General features: G+C 38.8%; 2 protein-coding genes across 3 annotated transcripts in view; both read right to left on the minus strand.

Moving 5' to 3' along the window:
- Positions 1–182: 182 nt before the first annotated feature.
- On the minus strand, positions 183–16307 carry LOC128071350 (FACT complex subunit SPT16-like; the record flags this gene model as incomplete). The annotated part of the gene is made up of 7 exons (XM_052664227.1): positions 16184–16307; positions 3469–3561; positions 2971–3141; positions 2199–2351; positions 1516–1662; positions 959–1110; positions 183–355 (listed from the first exon to the last, which is right to left on the minus strand). Coding segments are annotated over exons 1-7 (955 nt in total), but the record flags the coding sequence as incomplete, so codon positions are not given.
- Positions 16308–17511: 1204 nt separating this feature from the next.
- Positions 17512–18574, minus strand: part of LOC128071351 (chromodomain-helicase-DNA-binding protein 8) — a 37047-nt gene continuing 35984 nt past the window's right edge. For both annotated transcript variants that reach the window (XM_052664229.1, XM_052664228.1), the window contains exon 37: positions 17512–18454. In XM_052664229.1, the coding sequence (XP_052520189.1) occupies positions 17888–18454 (567 nt within the window). In that variant the 3' untranslated portion in view covers positions 17512–17887. The remainder of the gene's footprint in view (positions 18455–18574) is intronic.

Below are 18574 nucleotides of genomic sequence, written 5' to 3' on the forward strand. Positions count from 1 at the left end.
ATAGAACCACAGTAACCATTCCTGCATAAAAGAAAAGTACATTGAAGAACTAAATGGTAGGATGATTGGAGGTTAGTAAAATCTAATTCTATTTACAGTACAAGAGCCTCAGGGATAAACAGTCCCACAAATGCTACATTTTTGTTACACAATTTCTAAACCTTATCTAAGGCACACATTACCATGTCTTAGTTCCTTTAACAGCTCCTCTTGCAGCTGAAGCAAAAAGTTGTAATTTTCTTGAACCTCCTGAGAAGGATCAACCATCAAAGTGCGAACAAGGTTGGAGCAGTAAGACTTGAAGCGAATACCCATGGCACAGGTAATGGCCCCAAAATGCATATGGTTCTTGTCACTAGAGACCACAGGGAGAAAGCATCTCATTACACAAACTTGTGAAGTCCTTACCATACCTGGCATACACATCTGTAATCACAATTTTGACCTGCTATATCCCAAAGCTGAAGTAGAAAAAATGACCTAAACATTTTTTTTTTTTAAACCACGTCAGTTTATAAAGGCTCTGGAAAGTTGTATCCCAAATATGCAAAAGTTATACTGAATTTTATGCATTATAATCGAACAGTATGATGGTAAGCCATCACCTTTCCACCAGCCCCGATGAATAGCATTCTTTACAGTATTTTTAAAAATTAGAAGGGGAATAATTATGATATATCTAGCAAGATTTTTATTTTTTAAACATGTTTTGCATTTTTTTCTTGTCATTTTTAGTCATCTGGAAAATGCTTACAATCAAATACTCAAGTAAGAAATGAATAACTATGTGAAATAAATTAAACTATACACAGAATAAGACAAGAAGATAATGCAGGAGGCAGGCTAATGGTTATTCTTTTTCTTCCTATTTTTTTGAATCCCAGAATGAGTCTAAGAAAAAACAGGCCAAAGGCTGAAGTGCTCCGGTTGTTTTATATTTTGAAATTCTCATACTCACCTCACCACACTGAACTTGAGGTTATAGTTGCCACCACTCTGAATGATAGGAGGGTAACACATTTCCACAGTAGAAGGGTCTGCCCCAGCAAGGTATTTTTTCTCTTCTATGGCCTTTTCCACTGACTCAGCCAGTTTGCTGTGTCGAACTTTCTATAAAAATACCCAGAAATAAAACAATACTTACTATAGGGTGGCAGAACGGTGCTGGGTTTTTGGACATGACCATTTGAAAACAACATGTATCCTGATATCATATAGGATGCCAAAGTAGTCTTATGAAGTGGTTTATGTACCAGATAACACACTGGTGTACACGCAAAAGCAAATTTAGAGAATATGTGGAATTTGCAGCTATTCAAAGAATTCTCAAGTGACATACTGGGTAGGCTCCAGAAACTACAGTGGACGTTTATAGTTATTCTCAAAGAGAGCTGGCACAAGTACACACCACCAACTTTAATCTACCAAAGGAAGCTCAACACAACCTAAAAAACACTGCATGGGAGGGACTTACTTCATTATAACAGTGAAAAGACACTCCCACCCCCAATTTACCTCATCTGCATCAACTATTTCCATGACTCTTTCCTTGAAGAATTTGTTGAAGACCTCAGAGGTGATGCTAGCTGCTTTCTTCATTAGATTGAGTTCTCCATCCTCCTTTACAGCAATGGTATAGGCCACAACTGCACTGATGTCTATCTGCAGTCAAACGGATAAACAGTTCCTAACATGCAGACACAGAACTGCTAAAGAAATCTCTCTCCCCCAGTTCAAATATTATCAGTGACTATGTCTGGTTATTTAGCAAACTATCAGCGGTTTGCAGAATATCTAAATATTCTCTTCTTGGATTGAATAAACATCTGAAAGAACGCTTTACCAGGTCATTGGTGTATTCTAACAGGCAATGAACTAACACATCATTTAAAGTGTAAATGTAAATGCCTCTCTTGAGATTTCTGTAAAGGCTGGAGAAGGAAGACAGAAAAGAAAAAAAGTTTTTTGGACAACAGATTTTCCTCAATTTCCCTCCAGAGTAGCTGAACTGTCTCCTGAATGCCTCACTCCTAACTGAAAAGTGAATTGGTTAACCACTCAGCAACAGGAACTGAAAATGGAAATGTGAATGAATATGCGGCTTTCTCAAAACAAAGTCTCTGCAATATCAGCTGTGAAAGCCCCTCACAATTTTGTCTTCTCAACTCTCAATGTGCTTGTTTCCAGAATATTCTTACTTTGTCAAAACCCTCTTTGTTGAGGCAGTCGTTCCAGCTCTTCATGAACTCTCCTGGAAATTTGTCTTTGCTGAACACTCCAATCTTCTTGCCATTCTTGCTTTCTTTAATGGCTTCAATCATTTTGTCAAAGCTGCTCTTGTTACTTTCATTCTGTCAGTGCCACAGGGAGAAAACAGGGGTTTAGTTTAAGAATTAGACATCTATGTTCTACTAGGACTAGGTAGAGAATATTCTAAACTATGGAAAGAAATAAATTCTATCTCCCCTTTTCCTACCTATTTATTTAGGGAAGACTGTAGTATACCAAAAGTTTACACAAAATTTCTTTGGATATATTTATATGTTTAAGTGAAGTGCCACATAAGCTGAGAAGACTATTCTTTACTTCAGGAAGAGCTAAGAAACTGAAATACAAAGGTGAACAACATTCTGAAAAGAAATCTTTGTCAGGTGGGCAAGAAAAAAAGATTACATTTGATAAAAATTGGAAATGAGATATACCTTTCCTTAAGGATATTTAAAGATTTTTGTCCTAATTAAGATACTAAGAGAAGTATCCTCAAGCATGGATAGTTAGTTTTCACCATAATTTCATTACCCATTTGTGTTACTGCAAACTGATAGGATTATTGAACTCTTTTCTATCTTTCTAACAAATGACAGTTAGCTAAAATCTTCCCCTTGTATTTCTGAATTCCTAGGAGGCTTTTCTGTTTACCACTTTAAAACATTCTTTCTTATTTATGACGAATTCTTTGTCTGTTCTGACCTTTTCTCGTACGAGTAGTGTGATAGCAGGGGCTCCGTTAGCATTCTCATTGCCCTTAGTGTTGGCAATCTGTTTCAAGAACTCCACTTTTTTCTTGCTGGCCATAAAGATGATTTTGTCATCACAGAATACCATGATAGTATCAGTTAGTTCATAACCAAAGAGCCATGTCTATGGGAAAAGACAAGTGTGAACAGATACAAAAAAAATCAATATATTTATATGTCTAAAATAAAGTATCTGGAATTAACTTCAAAATAATCTTGTAGTGTGAGAACCTGGATATAGATTCCAATGAAATGAGATTAGTCAGTAATGTTTACCGAACTTTTTGTGAAAGAACTATTCTACACATCCTCTGTTTATCACGATAGCCACTACAGAGTACTTGAGACTGAGGACTGAGGAGCTTAAATTTTAATGCGGCTAGTGGCTACCATACTGAACAGTAGCTGATTCAATGACTCTCAGGGCTAAACACTGCTGTAAACTTCTCACCTGTAAGGCAGTTGATTTAGCATAAACAATTTCTTCATCAACACCCACTGATACAACAATGGCATCAACATTGGCATACTCATCTTCTCCTTTCTGAAAGGCAGAGTAGATAATTTGGTTATTTTCTTTTCATATGAGCACAACAGGAATATATCCAAGATACACATAATTTTTTCCTCATGGAAATTCAAAGTTTTAGGTACATATATACTTGGCAACCTTACTGTAATTACTTACTCTATTTTTAAAATAGCTTTCTGAGACAAAATTCATATACAATTCACCAACTTTAAGTGTAAAATTCAGTGGTTTTCAGTGTATTCAGTTACACAACCATCACAATCTAATTTTAGAAATTTTTATCTCTCCCCCCCAAAACCCATTAGCAATAATTATCCACCTCCTCTCAGTCCTAGCAACCACTAATCTCATCTGTCCCTAAGGATTTGTCTATTATGGACATAATATTTTTTCATGGTTCGTATGTTTTAGCATATGTCAATACCACATCCCATTTTATTGCTAAGTAATATTCCATTATGTGAACATACTACATTATATCCATTCAACTGTTGGATATTTGAATTGTTTCCATTTTTTGGCTATTATGAATAATGCTGCTATAAACATTAGTAAGTTTTTCTGTGCACGTATTTCTCTTGAGTATATATCTAGGTGAGGAATTGCTACTTATATAGTAACTCTATATTTAACTTTCTGAGGAAACACAAGACTGTTTTCTAAAATGCCTGCACTGTTTCACAAATTTCTTTCCCAAAAGTAATGTGTGAGGGTTCCAATTTCTCCACATGCTGACCAACACTTAACTTTATTATAGCCATCCAATGGGTATGAAGTATCTCACTGCAGTTTTGATTTGTATTTCCACAATGGTCAATGATCTTGACTGAGCTCCCAGTCACGTGATTCTGATGATTTGTATACCTATTTGGAGAAGTGTGTGTTCAGATCCTTTTCCCACTCTGGGTTATTGCTTTATTACTAAGTCGTAAGAGTTCTTTTTTATACGTAAAAGTCTCTTATCAGATATGATTTGCATTTTTTTCTCCTGTTCAATGGATTTTCCTTTCACTTTTGTATGGATGTCCTTTGAAGCACGAAAGTTTTTTATTCTGAAGAAGTCCAAATTCTTTTCTTGTGCTTTTGATGTCACATGTAAGGTGGCTTTGCCTAACCCAAGGACATGAAGATATAACTATACTTTCTTCTATAGAAGTTTTACAGTTTTAGCTCTTATACTTACATTTATGCCTCATTTTGAGTAAAGTTTGTGTTCAGTGTAAGGAAGGGCCTAACCTCTTTTCCCGCCCCCAAATTGTCTTGGCACCACATCAAAAAAGAAATGATGTAAATGTGAAGGTTTATTTCTGGATTCTCAATTTTGTTCCACTGAGTTACATGACTGCCCTTACACTAGTATATTGCTTTGATTACTGCAGCTTTGTATTAAGTCCTGAAATTGAGATCTGTGAGTCCTCCAACCATTAGCTACTCCTGAACTCTTCTATAAAACCAAAGCACTGATAACTGTGAGCTGTAAGGTCAAATCTCTGATTTCCCTATAAAGTCAAGAAAAATATCTACAGGGAATGCCCTGGTGGTACATTGGTTAGGACTTTGAGCTTCCACTGTAGGGGGCCTTGGTTCGATCCCTGGTTGGGGAACCAAGATCATACAAGACATGTGGCATGGCCAAAACAAAACAAAACCTACATACATAATGCTATAAATCAATAATATCTTAATTTTAAAAAATTTCTTTAAGATTCTTCCATATTTTAAGACTCCTGGATGCCAATCTGGATCCAAATAAAATAGCAATTGAGGGTTCTGCTGCATTTCTCTAGCAAAACAAAATATATAACCCAAAGGAGTTACTATATAGTAACCTTATACATTCCCTCGCTGATTTTCACTGAGAAAATGTTTACCTTCAGGTTAGTAAGATTTTATCATTAGTTCCCACTGATGATGCAAAAACAATGGTAATTAAAACTGCTAGTGCCTTAGCATAAATCAAGGTAGTGGCACCAAGCTATGTTCATCACTACTACACACTCAATAGAAAGGAAAAAAAAAAGCCAGTTTCACTTAGAAAATGTCCTTGATACAGTAAAAATGACTAATATTATAAAATCCTAATCTTTGAATATATGTCTTTTTAATAGTCTGTGTGAAGAAATGGAAAGCACATCCAAAGCACTTCTGTGTGTACATTGAAGTATGACAGCTGTCTCAAGGAAAAGCACTTGTATCAATTCAATTACTTCAGTAATAAACTAGTCACAGACTTGGATATCTAGCATACATTTTCTCAAAAATGAATGAAGTGAGTCTATCACTTCAAGGAAAATGAAAGAAATGTGTTGTTAATGATGAAATTTGAGCCTTCAAACAGAAATCAAAATTGGAAAACCTTGTACTCACCATTGTGAACTTGACAACTTCTCAACTTATTCAAGAACTTTTCTGATGATATCAGCAGAATATTAACATACACAATTCTCCAACATTATATAATGAAGCGTGTACATTTACCAGATGTATACAACTGAGGGAACAATATTTTCCAAATAACCAGCAAATGATGTTACAAAATTGTAACTTGAGTATGAAAGGTCACTGTTGTGGTTTTAAATTCCACATTACAACTAACTTTCAAGAGATAACCACTTCCAGGGAATTCCCTGCCAGTCCAGTGGTTAGGACTCAGCATTTTGACTGCCAAGGGCCCAGGTTCAAACCCTGGTCAGACAACTAAGATCCCATAAGCCGAGAGGCCAAAAAAAAAAAAGAGAGCGAGCGAGCGATTAACTACTTTGAGTTTTAGTGTAGTAACAAAGACTATCCAGTTATCTGAAGAGTTTATTAAAATTTCTCCCTTTTCCAACTTTATGTATGTACGAAGCCAAATTTCTTTCTATATTTGATCAAGCCTATATAAAGAAAGGTTGTGGGGAGCGGAATAATTTAAGACTGTAAAAGGGTCCTGTTATCAGGGTTGGGGACCACTGTTCTGCGATCCCTGATGTGGCATAACACGAACTGTGGCATCAGGTCGTCTCTCCTCCCCGCTCTGCCATGTACATTCCAGTTCTTCAGTGAACATGGGATTCTGTGGCAACAGCATTACTAGTACCTTGATAACCCCCCAAAATTAGCAACAGGTACTCCCCTATATTTATGTGTTTTGGCTACCAATACATAAATTTTTTCCCTAAACATGTCTTCAAAAATACCACTGAAACTAACCAAAAAGTCTCTTTTAGTATTTTTTGATACTTAAAATCTTAGTCAAAATTTTTCCACAAAGAAAAGGGTATCAACATGCACAAAAATTCAAAATACACAGTAATAAATTTTTAAAAAGTTGTTGTTCGGTCACTAAGCTGTGTCTGACTCTACAATTCCATGGACTGCAGCATACCAGGCTCCTCTGTCGTCCACTATCTCCCAGACCTTGCTCAAGTTCATGTCCATTGAGTTAGTGATATACAAAGAATATAATTACATAATTAATCATTAATAACATAGGAAAACCATACAAAGTTATCTCAACATAACTGAAAATAGGAAGTGAGAAAAAAAGACCTACGTACTCAGATTTTTTATGAGGATATGGGAAACCAATCCACCAAATCTCAAGGATTTCCATTAATATAAAATGTCTGGTTTTCTACTGTCCATCAAAAACGTGAGAGGATGAATCCTAATCTCTCTTGGAACCCAGCTGCTCTGACCATTTCATAGAATATTTGACTGATTCTTTATAAACACCAGGAGAAATAAATGCAGAATATCTAAAGATAATAAATTTCAATACAGTTTTTTCTAAAAATGTGATTCAATGAAAAGGATTACAATAAAGTCAACAATTTTGACAGCAAAGCCCTGGACACTGTTTTGTATTTTCAAATCTTATAAGGCATATAAATACAGATTAAATCTGAAAATAGTCTTCTGAAACTGTGGGAGATTAATAATCCACTTGTAAAACTTCCATGATGGGAGTAGGGTGGGGGGGAGGCTCAAGGAGGGGTTATATGTATACTTGTAGCTGATTCATTCGTTGTACAGCTAAAACCAATGCAACGTTACAAAGCAATTATCCTCCAATTAAACACAAATTAAACAAAAATAATGTTACCCACAGTAACATTTTAATAAATCATATACAATACTAAAATATTTTCAGATTAATTTATGCCTGGAATTTGTTTTAAAGTACTGGAGTGGGGGACTTTCCTGGTGGTCCAGTGGGTAAGACTCCATGCTGCCACTGCAAGGAGCATGGGTTTGATTCCTGGTCATGGTACTAAGATCCCAGATGCTGCACACTGTGGCCAAAAAAATAAATGAATAAACAAACAAACAAATGAATAACAAAAAAATATTGGGGGTGTGGGGCAAAAAAAAAAAAGCCACAAGGCTAGCTGCTGCTGCCCCAGGACCAGTTGTACAGTCAGTTCCAAGCACTGGCTATTTGAGATAGCTGGGGCTCAACTCTGCTGCTTCAACAGCCTCAGATTCCCACCTAACCTCTTCTGCTTGGGAGATCTTTAGGACTCAGGCTTGGCCCCTTGTCAAATCTGGACAAATTCCTGTGCTCCCTTTTTGAGATGAACCATTTTACAGCAGTGACTCCTGGTGTGCAGACTCTCAACATTCACCCAATCCGCTCTGTCACCAAATTCTCCCACTTTCCAGTCTGTCTGGTCCACTTAACACTCAAGTGTTGCTGAAACAGGTGTTTCAGATGGGAACAGTATTTACTGAGCAGGCACTTTCTGTATGTAACCTGTAAGCCTCATGATAAAACTTTAGCTGCAGTAGGCATCATTATATTCAGAACCCCCAATCAAGACCTAGCACACTCAAAACTCCCACACAAACACATAGGCAGTTCTCACACTAATGATTTAGCTTTTAAAAAAAGAGGTGCTGAAATTCTAATTAAAATACACATATTAAGATGGATATTTTTCATTAGGATACAAGTATTATAACAGTATAAAGATATACTTTTCTACCACCTCTGTCTCTTTCAGTTAAAAGAACAGAATACTTTCATTGGGGTCCTAAAGATAAAAATGAATTTCTTTGGGAAGTTCCTGATTTTTATCTACAAGGAGACCTAGGATCATTTGACTAACTTTTCTGCCTTTTACGTAGAGAGAGACAGTAAGCCTATTGGGTGAGGGCTCACTCTGAAGACAGCCTGCCTGGGCTCAAAGCCATGACCTCACCCCTTATTGTGACCCAATCTTTCTGTGTTCCAATATCCTACATCTTCACATCTGTAAGTGTTGCTGTGAGAATTAAACTAGCAAATGTATATGAAATACTTAGAATAGTGCCTAGCTCACAGTAACTACTATGTGTTTGCCACCATTATTATTAAAGACCAAAATGTAGAAGAAACACAGGCAAAATACTCTCACATAAATTATAGCAATATATTTTTTGGATCTCTCTCCTAAAGCAAAGGAAACAAAAGCAAAAATAAACAAATGAGACCTAATTAAACTAAAAGCTTTTGTACAGCAAACCACTGACAAAATGAAAAGAAAACCCTTTAAATGGGCGAAAACATTTACAAATGATATGAACTAATATATATATCCAAAATAGATAAACAGTTCACACAACTCAATATATATTAAAAAAAAAAAAAACCCTATTAGAAAATGGGCAGAAGACCATTTTTCCAAAATAGACACACACATGGCCAACATGAAAAAGTTTTAACATCATTAATCACTAGAGAATTGCAAATCAAAACCACAACAAGGTATTCTCACACCAGCTAGAATGGCTATCATCAAAAAGAACACAAATAACAAATGCGGGCAAGGATGTGGAAAAAAAGGAACCCTTGTGTAATCCATTGGTGGGAATGTAAATTTGTGCAGCCACTGTACAGTATGGAGGTTGCCCAAAAACCAAAAATTAGAACTATCATATGATCAACAATTCTACTCCTGGGTATATATCTGAAGAAAATGAAAATATTACTTTGAAAAGATATATGTGCCGCAATGTTCACTGCAGAATTATTTACAACAGCCAAGATATGGAAGCAACCTAAGTGTCCGTCAACAGATGAACAGATAAAGATGTGGGGTGTATATACACACCCCCATATACAATGAAATACTATACTCAGTCATTAAAAACAAATGAAATTTTTCCATCTCCAACAACACAGACAGACTTGGAAAGCATTATGTACTAAGGGTAGAGTTTTTTGGAAGATGCGAGAGTGGTAAATGACTAAGTGCCTGATAGGCATTCTTAGCCAGAAGATATCAATGTTAAGTGTGTGTATCTCATTAAAGCCCTTATAGGCTCAGGACTCAGGAGGCACCAAGTATTAGAGAAGGGAAAAGGGACATATCATACATGGTAAGTTCAGGGCTAACAACAGAAGTCTGGTCAGCAAGCTTAAGTCCCTAGTTCGTGAAAGCCCTGAGAAAACTCCTAACCCTCCCACAAAAACAATGCATTCTCTGAAGAAAGGGGCTCAAAAAGCTCTAGATAGTAGGTCCAGCAGAAGGCAATTAATAAATGCTGAGGAATTCAATGAAAGTCTGTTTTTTTTTAAGTCAATGATTTAATTGATTTTAACATAAATTCTGTATTATCAAAATACAAATGGAGGTGGCTTCTGGTATTAAAACAGAGGTAACAGCAAAATTCAAAATTATTAGGCTAGAACCTAAAATTATGTAGATATTGAGAATCATAGCAGAAATTAAGCATTATTTTAGTTCGGAGACTCCTAGGAGACAAGACCAAAATGGAAATAGTAGGTTAAATTGTTCTCTTAGTTTAATAGAAAGAATACAATTTTATTAGCAGAAATTTTTCTTGCATTGAATCCTAAGTGGACTTTTTAAATGTAGTTACTTTTAGAAATAAGAAGACAGAGCTTAGTTCAAACACTGTTTGGTAGAACAAACACTGTTTGGTAGAAAATAGTCAATTGTCTTTCAATTGACCATTTCTCTCCCTCACCTTAATAAATGCCAAGAGCACTTTCCTGTGTATGCATGCACAGTCGCTAAGTCCTGTCTGCTTGAGATCCCTCCAGGCTCCTCTGTTCATGGGGTTTTCCAGGCAAGAAAACTGGAGTGGGTTGCCATTTCCTCCTCCAGAAAGTCTGTTTTTTTGAACAACTGCCCCAAAGACAAGAATTAGAGAGTTTTTCTTTGGTCACCACCAAATTCCCAGAAAATACTCGAGGATACTGCCAGTATCTGAGGGGTTCTCCAGGGAATAAGCTAATCTATTTACCCTACCACAACCTCTCTACTAGTTGAGAGATCCTATTCATGCAGAGCTTCCCACCAGCTTCTTATTACCGTAGTCTTAACACAAACGAGTAGCCAAGGCTCAATTTGACTTTTGTGAAGTGTTCAACACGTAAGAGAGAAAGCAAAGAAATCCAGGGGAAACAGACATGGCAGAGGACAGAAGATAAAAATAAAACACCCCCAATACAAGAAATAAATATAGTATATCTATCAAGCAAGAAAAAAGAGGGGATAAGAAAGAACTTATGGAAAAAAAATGTGATGAAGTCAAGAAACAGCATCTGGAAGTAGACAATAAAGAGATAGAAAATGAAATGAAAAAGATAACAAATTTAAGCCAAAAGTTCTAAACCCCACTAAGCAGGAATTTCTGGGGGAGCAGGGGAGGAACAGATCACTGAGGAAATGGAGGGGAGAAAATGATCAAAGAAAGCAAAATTCCAGCACTGACAGATGTGAGTCTTCAGACTAAAATGGCCCCCCACTTCCCAACTCAATGCAAAGGGTTAAAAAAAAGAAAAGATTCATACCAAGGCAGTGAAATATCAAAACATGAGGAATAAAGAGATGTTTTACAGAGAACAATAGGCCATATATATTGGAACAGGAAGTAGAATCACATCACCCTTCTCAAAAGAAATACTGAATGCTTGAAGGCTGACAGATAGTTGACAAATTCTGAGCAGAATTCTCAGAGATTTTCAACCTTGAATTTTATACTAACTGAACTATTATTATTAACGAAAAGTAGAGACAAAACTTTTTAAGACACATAATGGCTCAAGAAACATCTATTCTCCGTATCCTTTCCTAAGAACCTCTTAGAGAAACGCTTTAACAAAACAAAGGAAAAAAAAAATCACAACATGGACTGCTGGATATAGGGGACACTGGAAGTTCCAAGGTTCAACAGACTGGAACGCAACCTGCACAGACAGAGCAGAATAATGTAAGGTTGAGTGGGTGGTGGTGGTTAAAATAAAAAAACAGAATAAAATCTCTGTTGAGCATGAAAATTATAGAATAAAAGACTGATAAGATTACAACAGATCTACAAGAAAAAATTAAGGCTAAGGACATTTAAAAGAGGAGAAAAACTGAAGCAATCATTAATGCCAGGAAAAATGAAAAAACTTAATAGTAACTTAATTATACTTTATTACCTCACCCAGCAGTGAAAATAGTTACATGAGTGTAACAATGTAAACTGATTTTACTAAAAACTGGGGAAAAAAAAATCACAGAGGGATGAATATGTGATAAAGTATGATAAAAATATTAATTGTATAAACTAGGTGGGGGGGGCACATGAGTTCTCACTGGAAATTTCTTTTACCTTTCTGTAGGCTTAAATATTTCATAACTATGTCAAGAAATTTACAGGAAGTATCAGGAGGAAGGGAAATTGAAATGTTATGGTGTAAGTTAAATTTAAATCCTAATTCTACCAAAACAAGGGTTAATATCTAAAACTGATAAACCAAGAAATATTGATAGCAGTATATAGATATTACTTTAAAATATAAAAGGAAGTGAAGAACTGGAAAGTGGGTGCTTCTGTGGCAGGTGACAGTTTCTTATGCTAAGGCTTTTAGAACAATCTGTTATTTTAAAACGTATGTATGTATTACATGACTAAAACGGATTTTTTTTTAAAATGCAAGGTAGATATCAATAATACAAGCGGTAAGGAATCAGCAAAAACTGTGACAGTGGTGCCTGAATGATAAAAGTTGGGAGAATATGCAGCAGAGGAACAACTATCTTCCTTTGAAGCTAAAAGGGTATCGCATTACCAGAGGAAACATTTTTTAAGTCTCTAGTTATACCAAGGATACGAATCTAACTCATCACCCAAACTGATACAACTCTGAGAATAAAAAGGTATGCCATTAATTACACAGGGATAACAGGTAGACAGTTTCAGAAAAGGTAAGACTTATGATCACACTAAGTACAGCCTCCATAAAAATCTCTTCAAACCAAGATGGGGATGTATAAAAGCTCAAAAATCAAATTATCAGCGTTTAATGAGGGCCTACTACATGCCAGGCACTGCACTTGTAATAGTGGCAAAAAAAATAAACAAAAATGAGTAAGACAGAATAAATGAATCTCAACCTGCCCAGGTATTTACTTCTATCTAGCCTTCCTCTTTACTCAAGAAACCAAAGCACTATTTAAACCTTTCTCTAGTTCACTCCAGAGATAAGTGAACAACCGAGATAGGTAGAAGCAAACTGTCATCTTGTTAAAAGCAGTATGAAAATTGCCCATTTCAAAGAACCTTCCTAAGCCACAAAAGTCACTGCCTAGTCTTACAGAGCAATCCAGAACAAGAACTTGTCCACAACAAAAATCAGCAAAGAGCCAGAAATCACCACTCAAGAGAAACACTGATGCTCTAGGTTATTAGTTTTCTCCATGAGCACAAACTTCCTCTTCGAGGCTGGGGCCACTCAACTCCCCAGTCCTGATGGGTAGTGTAGTGCCACATGAATGAATGCAATGGATCAGCATTCCATTGGGAAACAGCTACCATTCTGATTTTTTAAATGGAATTCTTCTGGGTTAAAAGGCAGATGACTGAAGTCAAGGTTCACACACAGCAGCATGTCCCAACAGTTAGGTCCCAAATGAGTTACAGGTATGCATGGGTACAATCTCCCCTCAGTTCTCAAAGCAGCTGGGATCCCAAGATAGTGGGTAACCTCCCCACTTGTACCCCCATGAAGTACTAATCCTATCACTTGGTTAAAAACAATCACAGTCATGAAAAGACTGGGAAGCTCTGAATAAGGACCCAGTAAGTACAAGAAGACAGGGGAGAAGCTCATGCTCACCACCCAGGGTCACTACCTAGGGGTCTCTACTGCAGAGACAGAAAGGTGCTGCAAACTCATCCTGCTCTAGCAGTCCTCATTAAAAAAAAAAAGCCCATTATCTTATCCCTAAAATAACACTATTCACTCAGGTATAAGGTTTAAGGTTTGAAAAATTTCTACTCAAAAAAGGAAGTGTGTGATAATCCAACTCTTTTCGGGACATAATTAAACTGTAATTAAGAGATATATCTTACTTACAATAGCCTCACAAAATGTACCTTAAAATCAACTTGCAGATAAATGAGATGAGGAAACACATTAGTTCCTACTCTTATTTTTAAAAAGAAAAAAAAAATAGCCTTTTCATGCTCTACAACTCTAGGTAGTTGTGTGAACAGCACTGGAGTTACAAGAAGCAACCACACCATTCTGTAAGGCTAATGCTTTAAGGGTATTTAAAACTTACAAGTGGGTGTGGAGTCTAAACTAGTTTTTTAGTTAATTTTTGTCTTTGAAGATGGGAGTGGACAACACAAGTTTTGGGATTTCTATAGTTAACTACAAGTTATTATTATTTCAAGGCCAATTTTCTTACTCAAAAAAGGAATAAGTGTAGAAAAGCAAATATAGCTTGCCCCTGTGTATTTCACTATTTTCCTGCTGCACCTAAGAGGATAAACAACCAGAACTTATTCCGGAAACTACGATCGTTAGTTAAGCAGGTCGGGATGAAAGTGCTGTAACCTGGAAGACAATGCATAAAGCAATTCGACAGGTGGGGTCTAAGCACAGTTATTAAAACTCAGTTATAACAAGGCAGGAAGTCTATTCAAATAAGATTTTTCATAATGACGATATAAATTTTGCTAAGTACATTTTTATACTGGCTTGTAACTTTGTAAGATCAGGATCTTATCATTTAACATGCTCCTTTCAAATGACAGAAGGGCCAAGATAAATTTTAGCATTTGAGAAACAAACAAAAAAATAGGGCCAATAACTTAACTTTCATGGATTTAAAGACTGTCATCGACATTGAGTTTACCAATGGGTCTTTAGGCCTCAAGTATTTCCCTAGTACATGCTTTGCATTTATCTACCATGTATGGGAACTTTGAGCTCTAAATTAATTTTAGCTTCAAAGAATGGTCTAGATAGGGTTATTTGATCAACTTCTGAATCACTGGGACTAGCAACAACCACTACAGCAAAGGTGTGTGACTGGGTTGGGGGGGGGGGGGGTCCTATGAGTGGAAGGGCAGGCATTTGATTATTACTCACATCATAGTACTTATTAATCTTCAGGAAATATCTGGGCATTTAGAAAAGTATTTTTAATATGGATTACGTTCAAACTTTAAAACATGACAGTGAGAGAACTTATAAAAACATCTGGTAGAAATTAACCAATAAAATTTTTTAAAATAAATTTATTTCAGCTTTTGTCTAGCATAGTCCTTAGTTGTGCTTATAAAATGCATAAAACCCATTTTATTTTCAATCATCTAATCCATTTATGCCCAAAAGATAAAACTTGCACAGGAACCTTTAGTATGAATGGTAGGCAAATGATCAATTTTAATAGCTTAGTTTTTAGTAGATCAGTTTCAAAGGCAATTTACAATGCTGAAGTCAGAACTGATCATTTTTGTCAGGATGCTCTTCAGGTTTTAAAAAGCCCTCTTTAGCTTTATCTTCCCTGAATGACAACAGTTCAGAGGTCATACTTCAGCTGGATAGCTCAGAAGACACCACAGGATGCAATCAAATGTTTGAACTGATAAATTACCATCACAAAAATAAAATTTTAATTGCGGACTTTCTCAAGTAATCAAAAATGCCCAATCCTTAGACTAGAAACGGTAACAGCTCTTTTTCTAAACACGTGCCCTGGATCCTCAACCACGGAGAAAACTAATAAGGTTTTAAGCATCACATCGTTTTTCTGCATTACCAAAACCTGCAGGTTTTCAGCGTTAGATTTCTGTGTTACCCACGGCAGGGCCTAGAACAGGAGGCGGTTGCGCGTGAGCAGTATGTCTTTTTTTAACTCCAGCAAGAGCAACGCAAATGGTAAACGCCAAGAGCCCGATTCTCATCCTTCTGGCCCTTCCATCCATCCTTGACGAAATGGTTGTAATTCTGGCGGGACCTGGGGCACAACACTCTGGTTCTGGAAGGACAGAGCGAGTGCGTGGGTGTGTATGAACACTGGAGGAGGGGGCAGCAAGACGTGATCACGGAGTGGGAGGGAAGAATGATGATGCCTCTTCTAGGGCGGGAAGAAACTACGAGAGGTGGCTGTTATGCATGACGGGGGCAGGCACGCGGGGAAGATGGTGGTGGCCGCAGGGTAAGGTGATTACGGGGGGGATTCCCTGCTACAGGGTGGCGCTTGGGGTCGCCTACGGTGAATGATCCTGGAGCAACTAAATGGGCACGACCCTGAACCCGGGAATTCCTGACGGAAAGGGGAAAAAAGGCGCCGAGAAACGGGGTTATTATGGGATGGCAAAGGGGGGCTCCCTGGGGAAATTACGGGATCTATCTCACCCTCCAATTGCTGTACAGTCTCTTCACTCGTCGATAATAAGCGTCTTTGTCGAGAGTTACAGCCATAGCCACAGACGCCGCTTCTCCTCGGGTTCCGAGAATCACGCGAGGTCCCGGCTCCGCCACCCTCTCTCGGCCCCGGAATCCCGCACTCGCCCAGTGACCCGGAAGTATCGACCTCAAAGATGCCCTTTCCGCTTCCGGGTCCCGGCAGCGGTCGGAATTCTTTTTTTAAAAAATCCTTCCTCCTCCGGAGGTTAGGGGGAGGAGAGGAAGGAAGAGTGGGGAAAGCAACAAAACATGCAACGCAAAAAGAGCCCAGATTTTCGCGGGGTTTTCTTGTCAACTTAGCAACAGCCGGACGCGAGTCGACGTCATCACGTGATGCTCTGCCCCCGCCCTTACTCTGCCCGGGGCCGAGGTCTCCAGGAGCGCCGATTCCGTGTCGAGGCGGCGGCGGCGGCGGCGGCGGCGGCTGGACACTGAGGAGGCGGGAGTCCTGACGTGCAGGCCCCGCCCCATACAAACTGCCGCGCGCGGGTGCAATGGCCCCACCCATAGTCAAAGGAAGGGGAAACGGAGAGCGGGATCTGGGGTGGGAGTGGGAAGCCTACAGCATAACTGGATTTCTCTCTGTCCTAGAAAATGTGGGGAAGCAAAAGCCTCTGCCGCTCCAGGCCTGGAAGGATCCTCCGTGATAGGACGCTGGGTTAGGGGCTCCAGGCAGACAGGGAGCTCAAGCCGGTAAGAGGGAGCACATCCTGCGGATAAACTGAACTTAGGCCGGCGCCACGGGGGAAGGACTTCGCCTTTGAAAGGGAAATTAAATGCCCAGGCTTCATTTGAGCGCTAGGACGGCAGGAGAGGGGTCATAGGAAACAAATGCGAGCTCAAGCCGTGACAGCATCCTTCCAGTCAGCCAGTCCCCTTGCCACAGTTCATGAAGTGACACCGTTTTTACGCCTTCCCCGAAACAATTTCAGTTAATTCAAAACAAAATGTACGTGGGTCTTGATGGAAGTTCTTCTTTCTCATCTCTTCGAGAACTTGGGATTTTGAATCTGGGAACATTCTGCCTACTATTTTAGCTTAGATCATTTGGCAAGGTGGAAAGCCTATGCTTATGTACAAGCTTTTCACGGAGTAAGGATGACTTGTCTGCCCTATCCAAGGTAACTTCACACATTAACAGTAAGGAACTGTAAGAAAGTGGTGTTGAAATTACCCATCATGAACATCAACTGGTAATATTTATATTGGGTTTGAGCAAATATAGAACGAGGGAAGAGTGGGAAAGGATTAACTTAAATTTATTAATGCCAAGGGGAAGGAAGGTAACAGTTCCTGACCCTCCAGCTGTATCCACAGTTCGGTCAGGAACAGGCTCTGCCAGAGGCTAGTGCCAGCGCTACATAGTCTGTGGTTAATGGAGGTGTCTAGGGAGGGGTGAGCACGTTGGCTGCTCTAGTCTCCTTTCCTTCCCCAGAACCGAGGAAGTAATCATGTATTATTTTAGGAGTTCCCCTACCCACCCAATCCTCTCAAATTTGGAAGCAATCAGGTACAAGTGTTCTTTTTCCTTTTCACCTCCTGGAGTCCTGGGTCTCCCCACATCTCCCCTGCCCCTCCCACTTTTTCATAGTCCAAGGGCCAGAGTAAATGAAATACAGCAGCCACCCAAGCAATGGGGACCATGCTGGGTCTTCAGTCATCAGCATCTTCGCTGGAGTCTGAGTTGGCTGGCATCATAGGATCATCAATGAGTGAGAAGTCCCTTTCTGAGCTATCATAGCCCTGAGATAAATCATCATCATCATCTTCATCCTCATCGTCCTCATCCTCCTCAGGTTGCAGTGGTGGCAACCTCAAGGCAGTAGCAGAGGTGGTAGTGGCTGGTGAAGAAGGGTAGCCAGTGGCTCTCAGGCCTGGATGGTGATGGTGGTGATGGTGGGGGTGGGGGTGGTGGTGGTGGTGATGAAGCATGGTGCTGGAGTCTACATGAGGGGATGATGCTGCACCACCCATCACAAACGGCATAAAAGGCAAAGATGCAGAAGTGGCACTGCTGTGACCCAGAGATGACACAGATTGCAGGCCACTACTGCTGTGTTGGAAGGTATTATGCAGAGACAGGGACCCAGTGCCTCCACCCTGCATCAGGGCCATCATCTTAGAAAGGTCTGGTCGCGTCCTACGGGCCCGCTTCTTGCTGCTGTCTGGTGCAATAGGCCCTGGCAAAACCCGGTTCAACACAGTTTCAGCATGATGACCCTGGGAAGAAGGAACAGAAGATAGTAAAAGGAAGAAAAAAACAAAACAGAAGTCAACAGAGTCCTAGCTTGCAAATGCTTTTTCATTGAACTACCTTTAGGAGGGGCAAAGTAAGTATAG

This window comes from Budorcas taxicolor, unplaced genomic scaffold (assembly GCF_023091745.1).
Source record: "Budorcas taxicolor isolate Tak-1 unplaced genomic scaffold, Takin1.1 scaffold368, whole genome shotgun sequence".
Classification (NCBI taxonomy): domain Eukaryota; kingdom Metazoa; phylum Chordata; class Mammalia; order Artiodactyla; family Bovidae; genus Budorcas; species Budorcas taxicolor.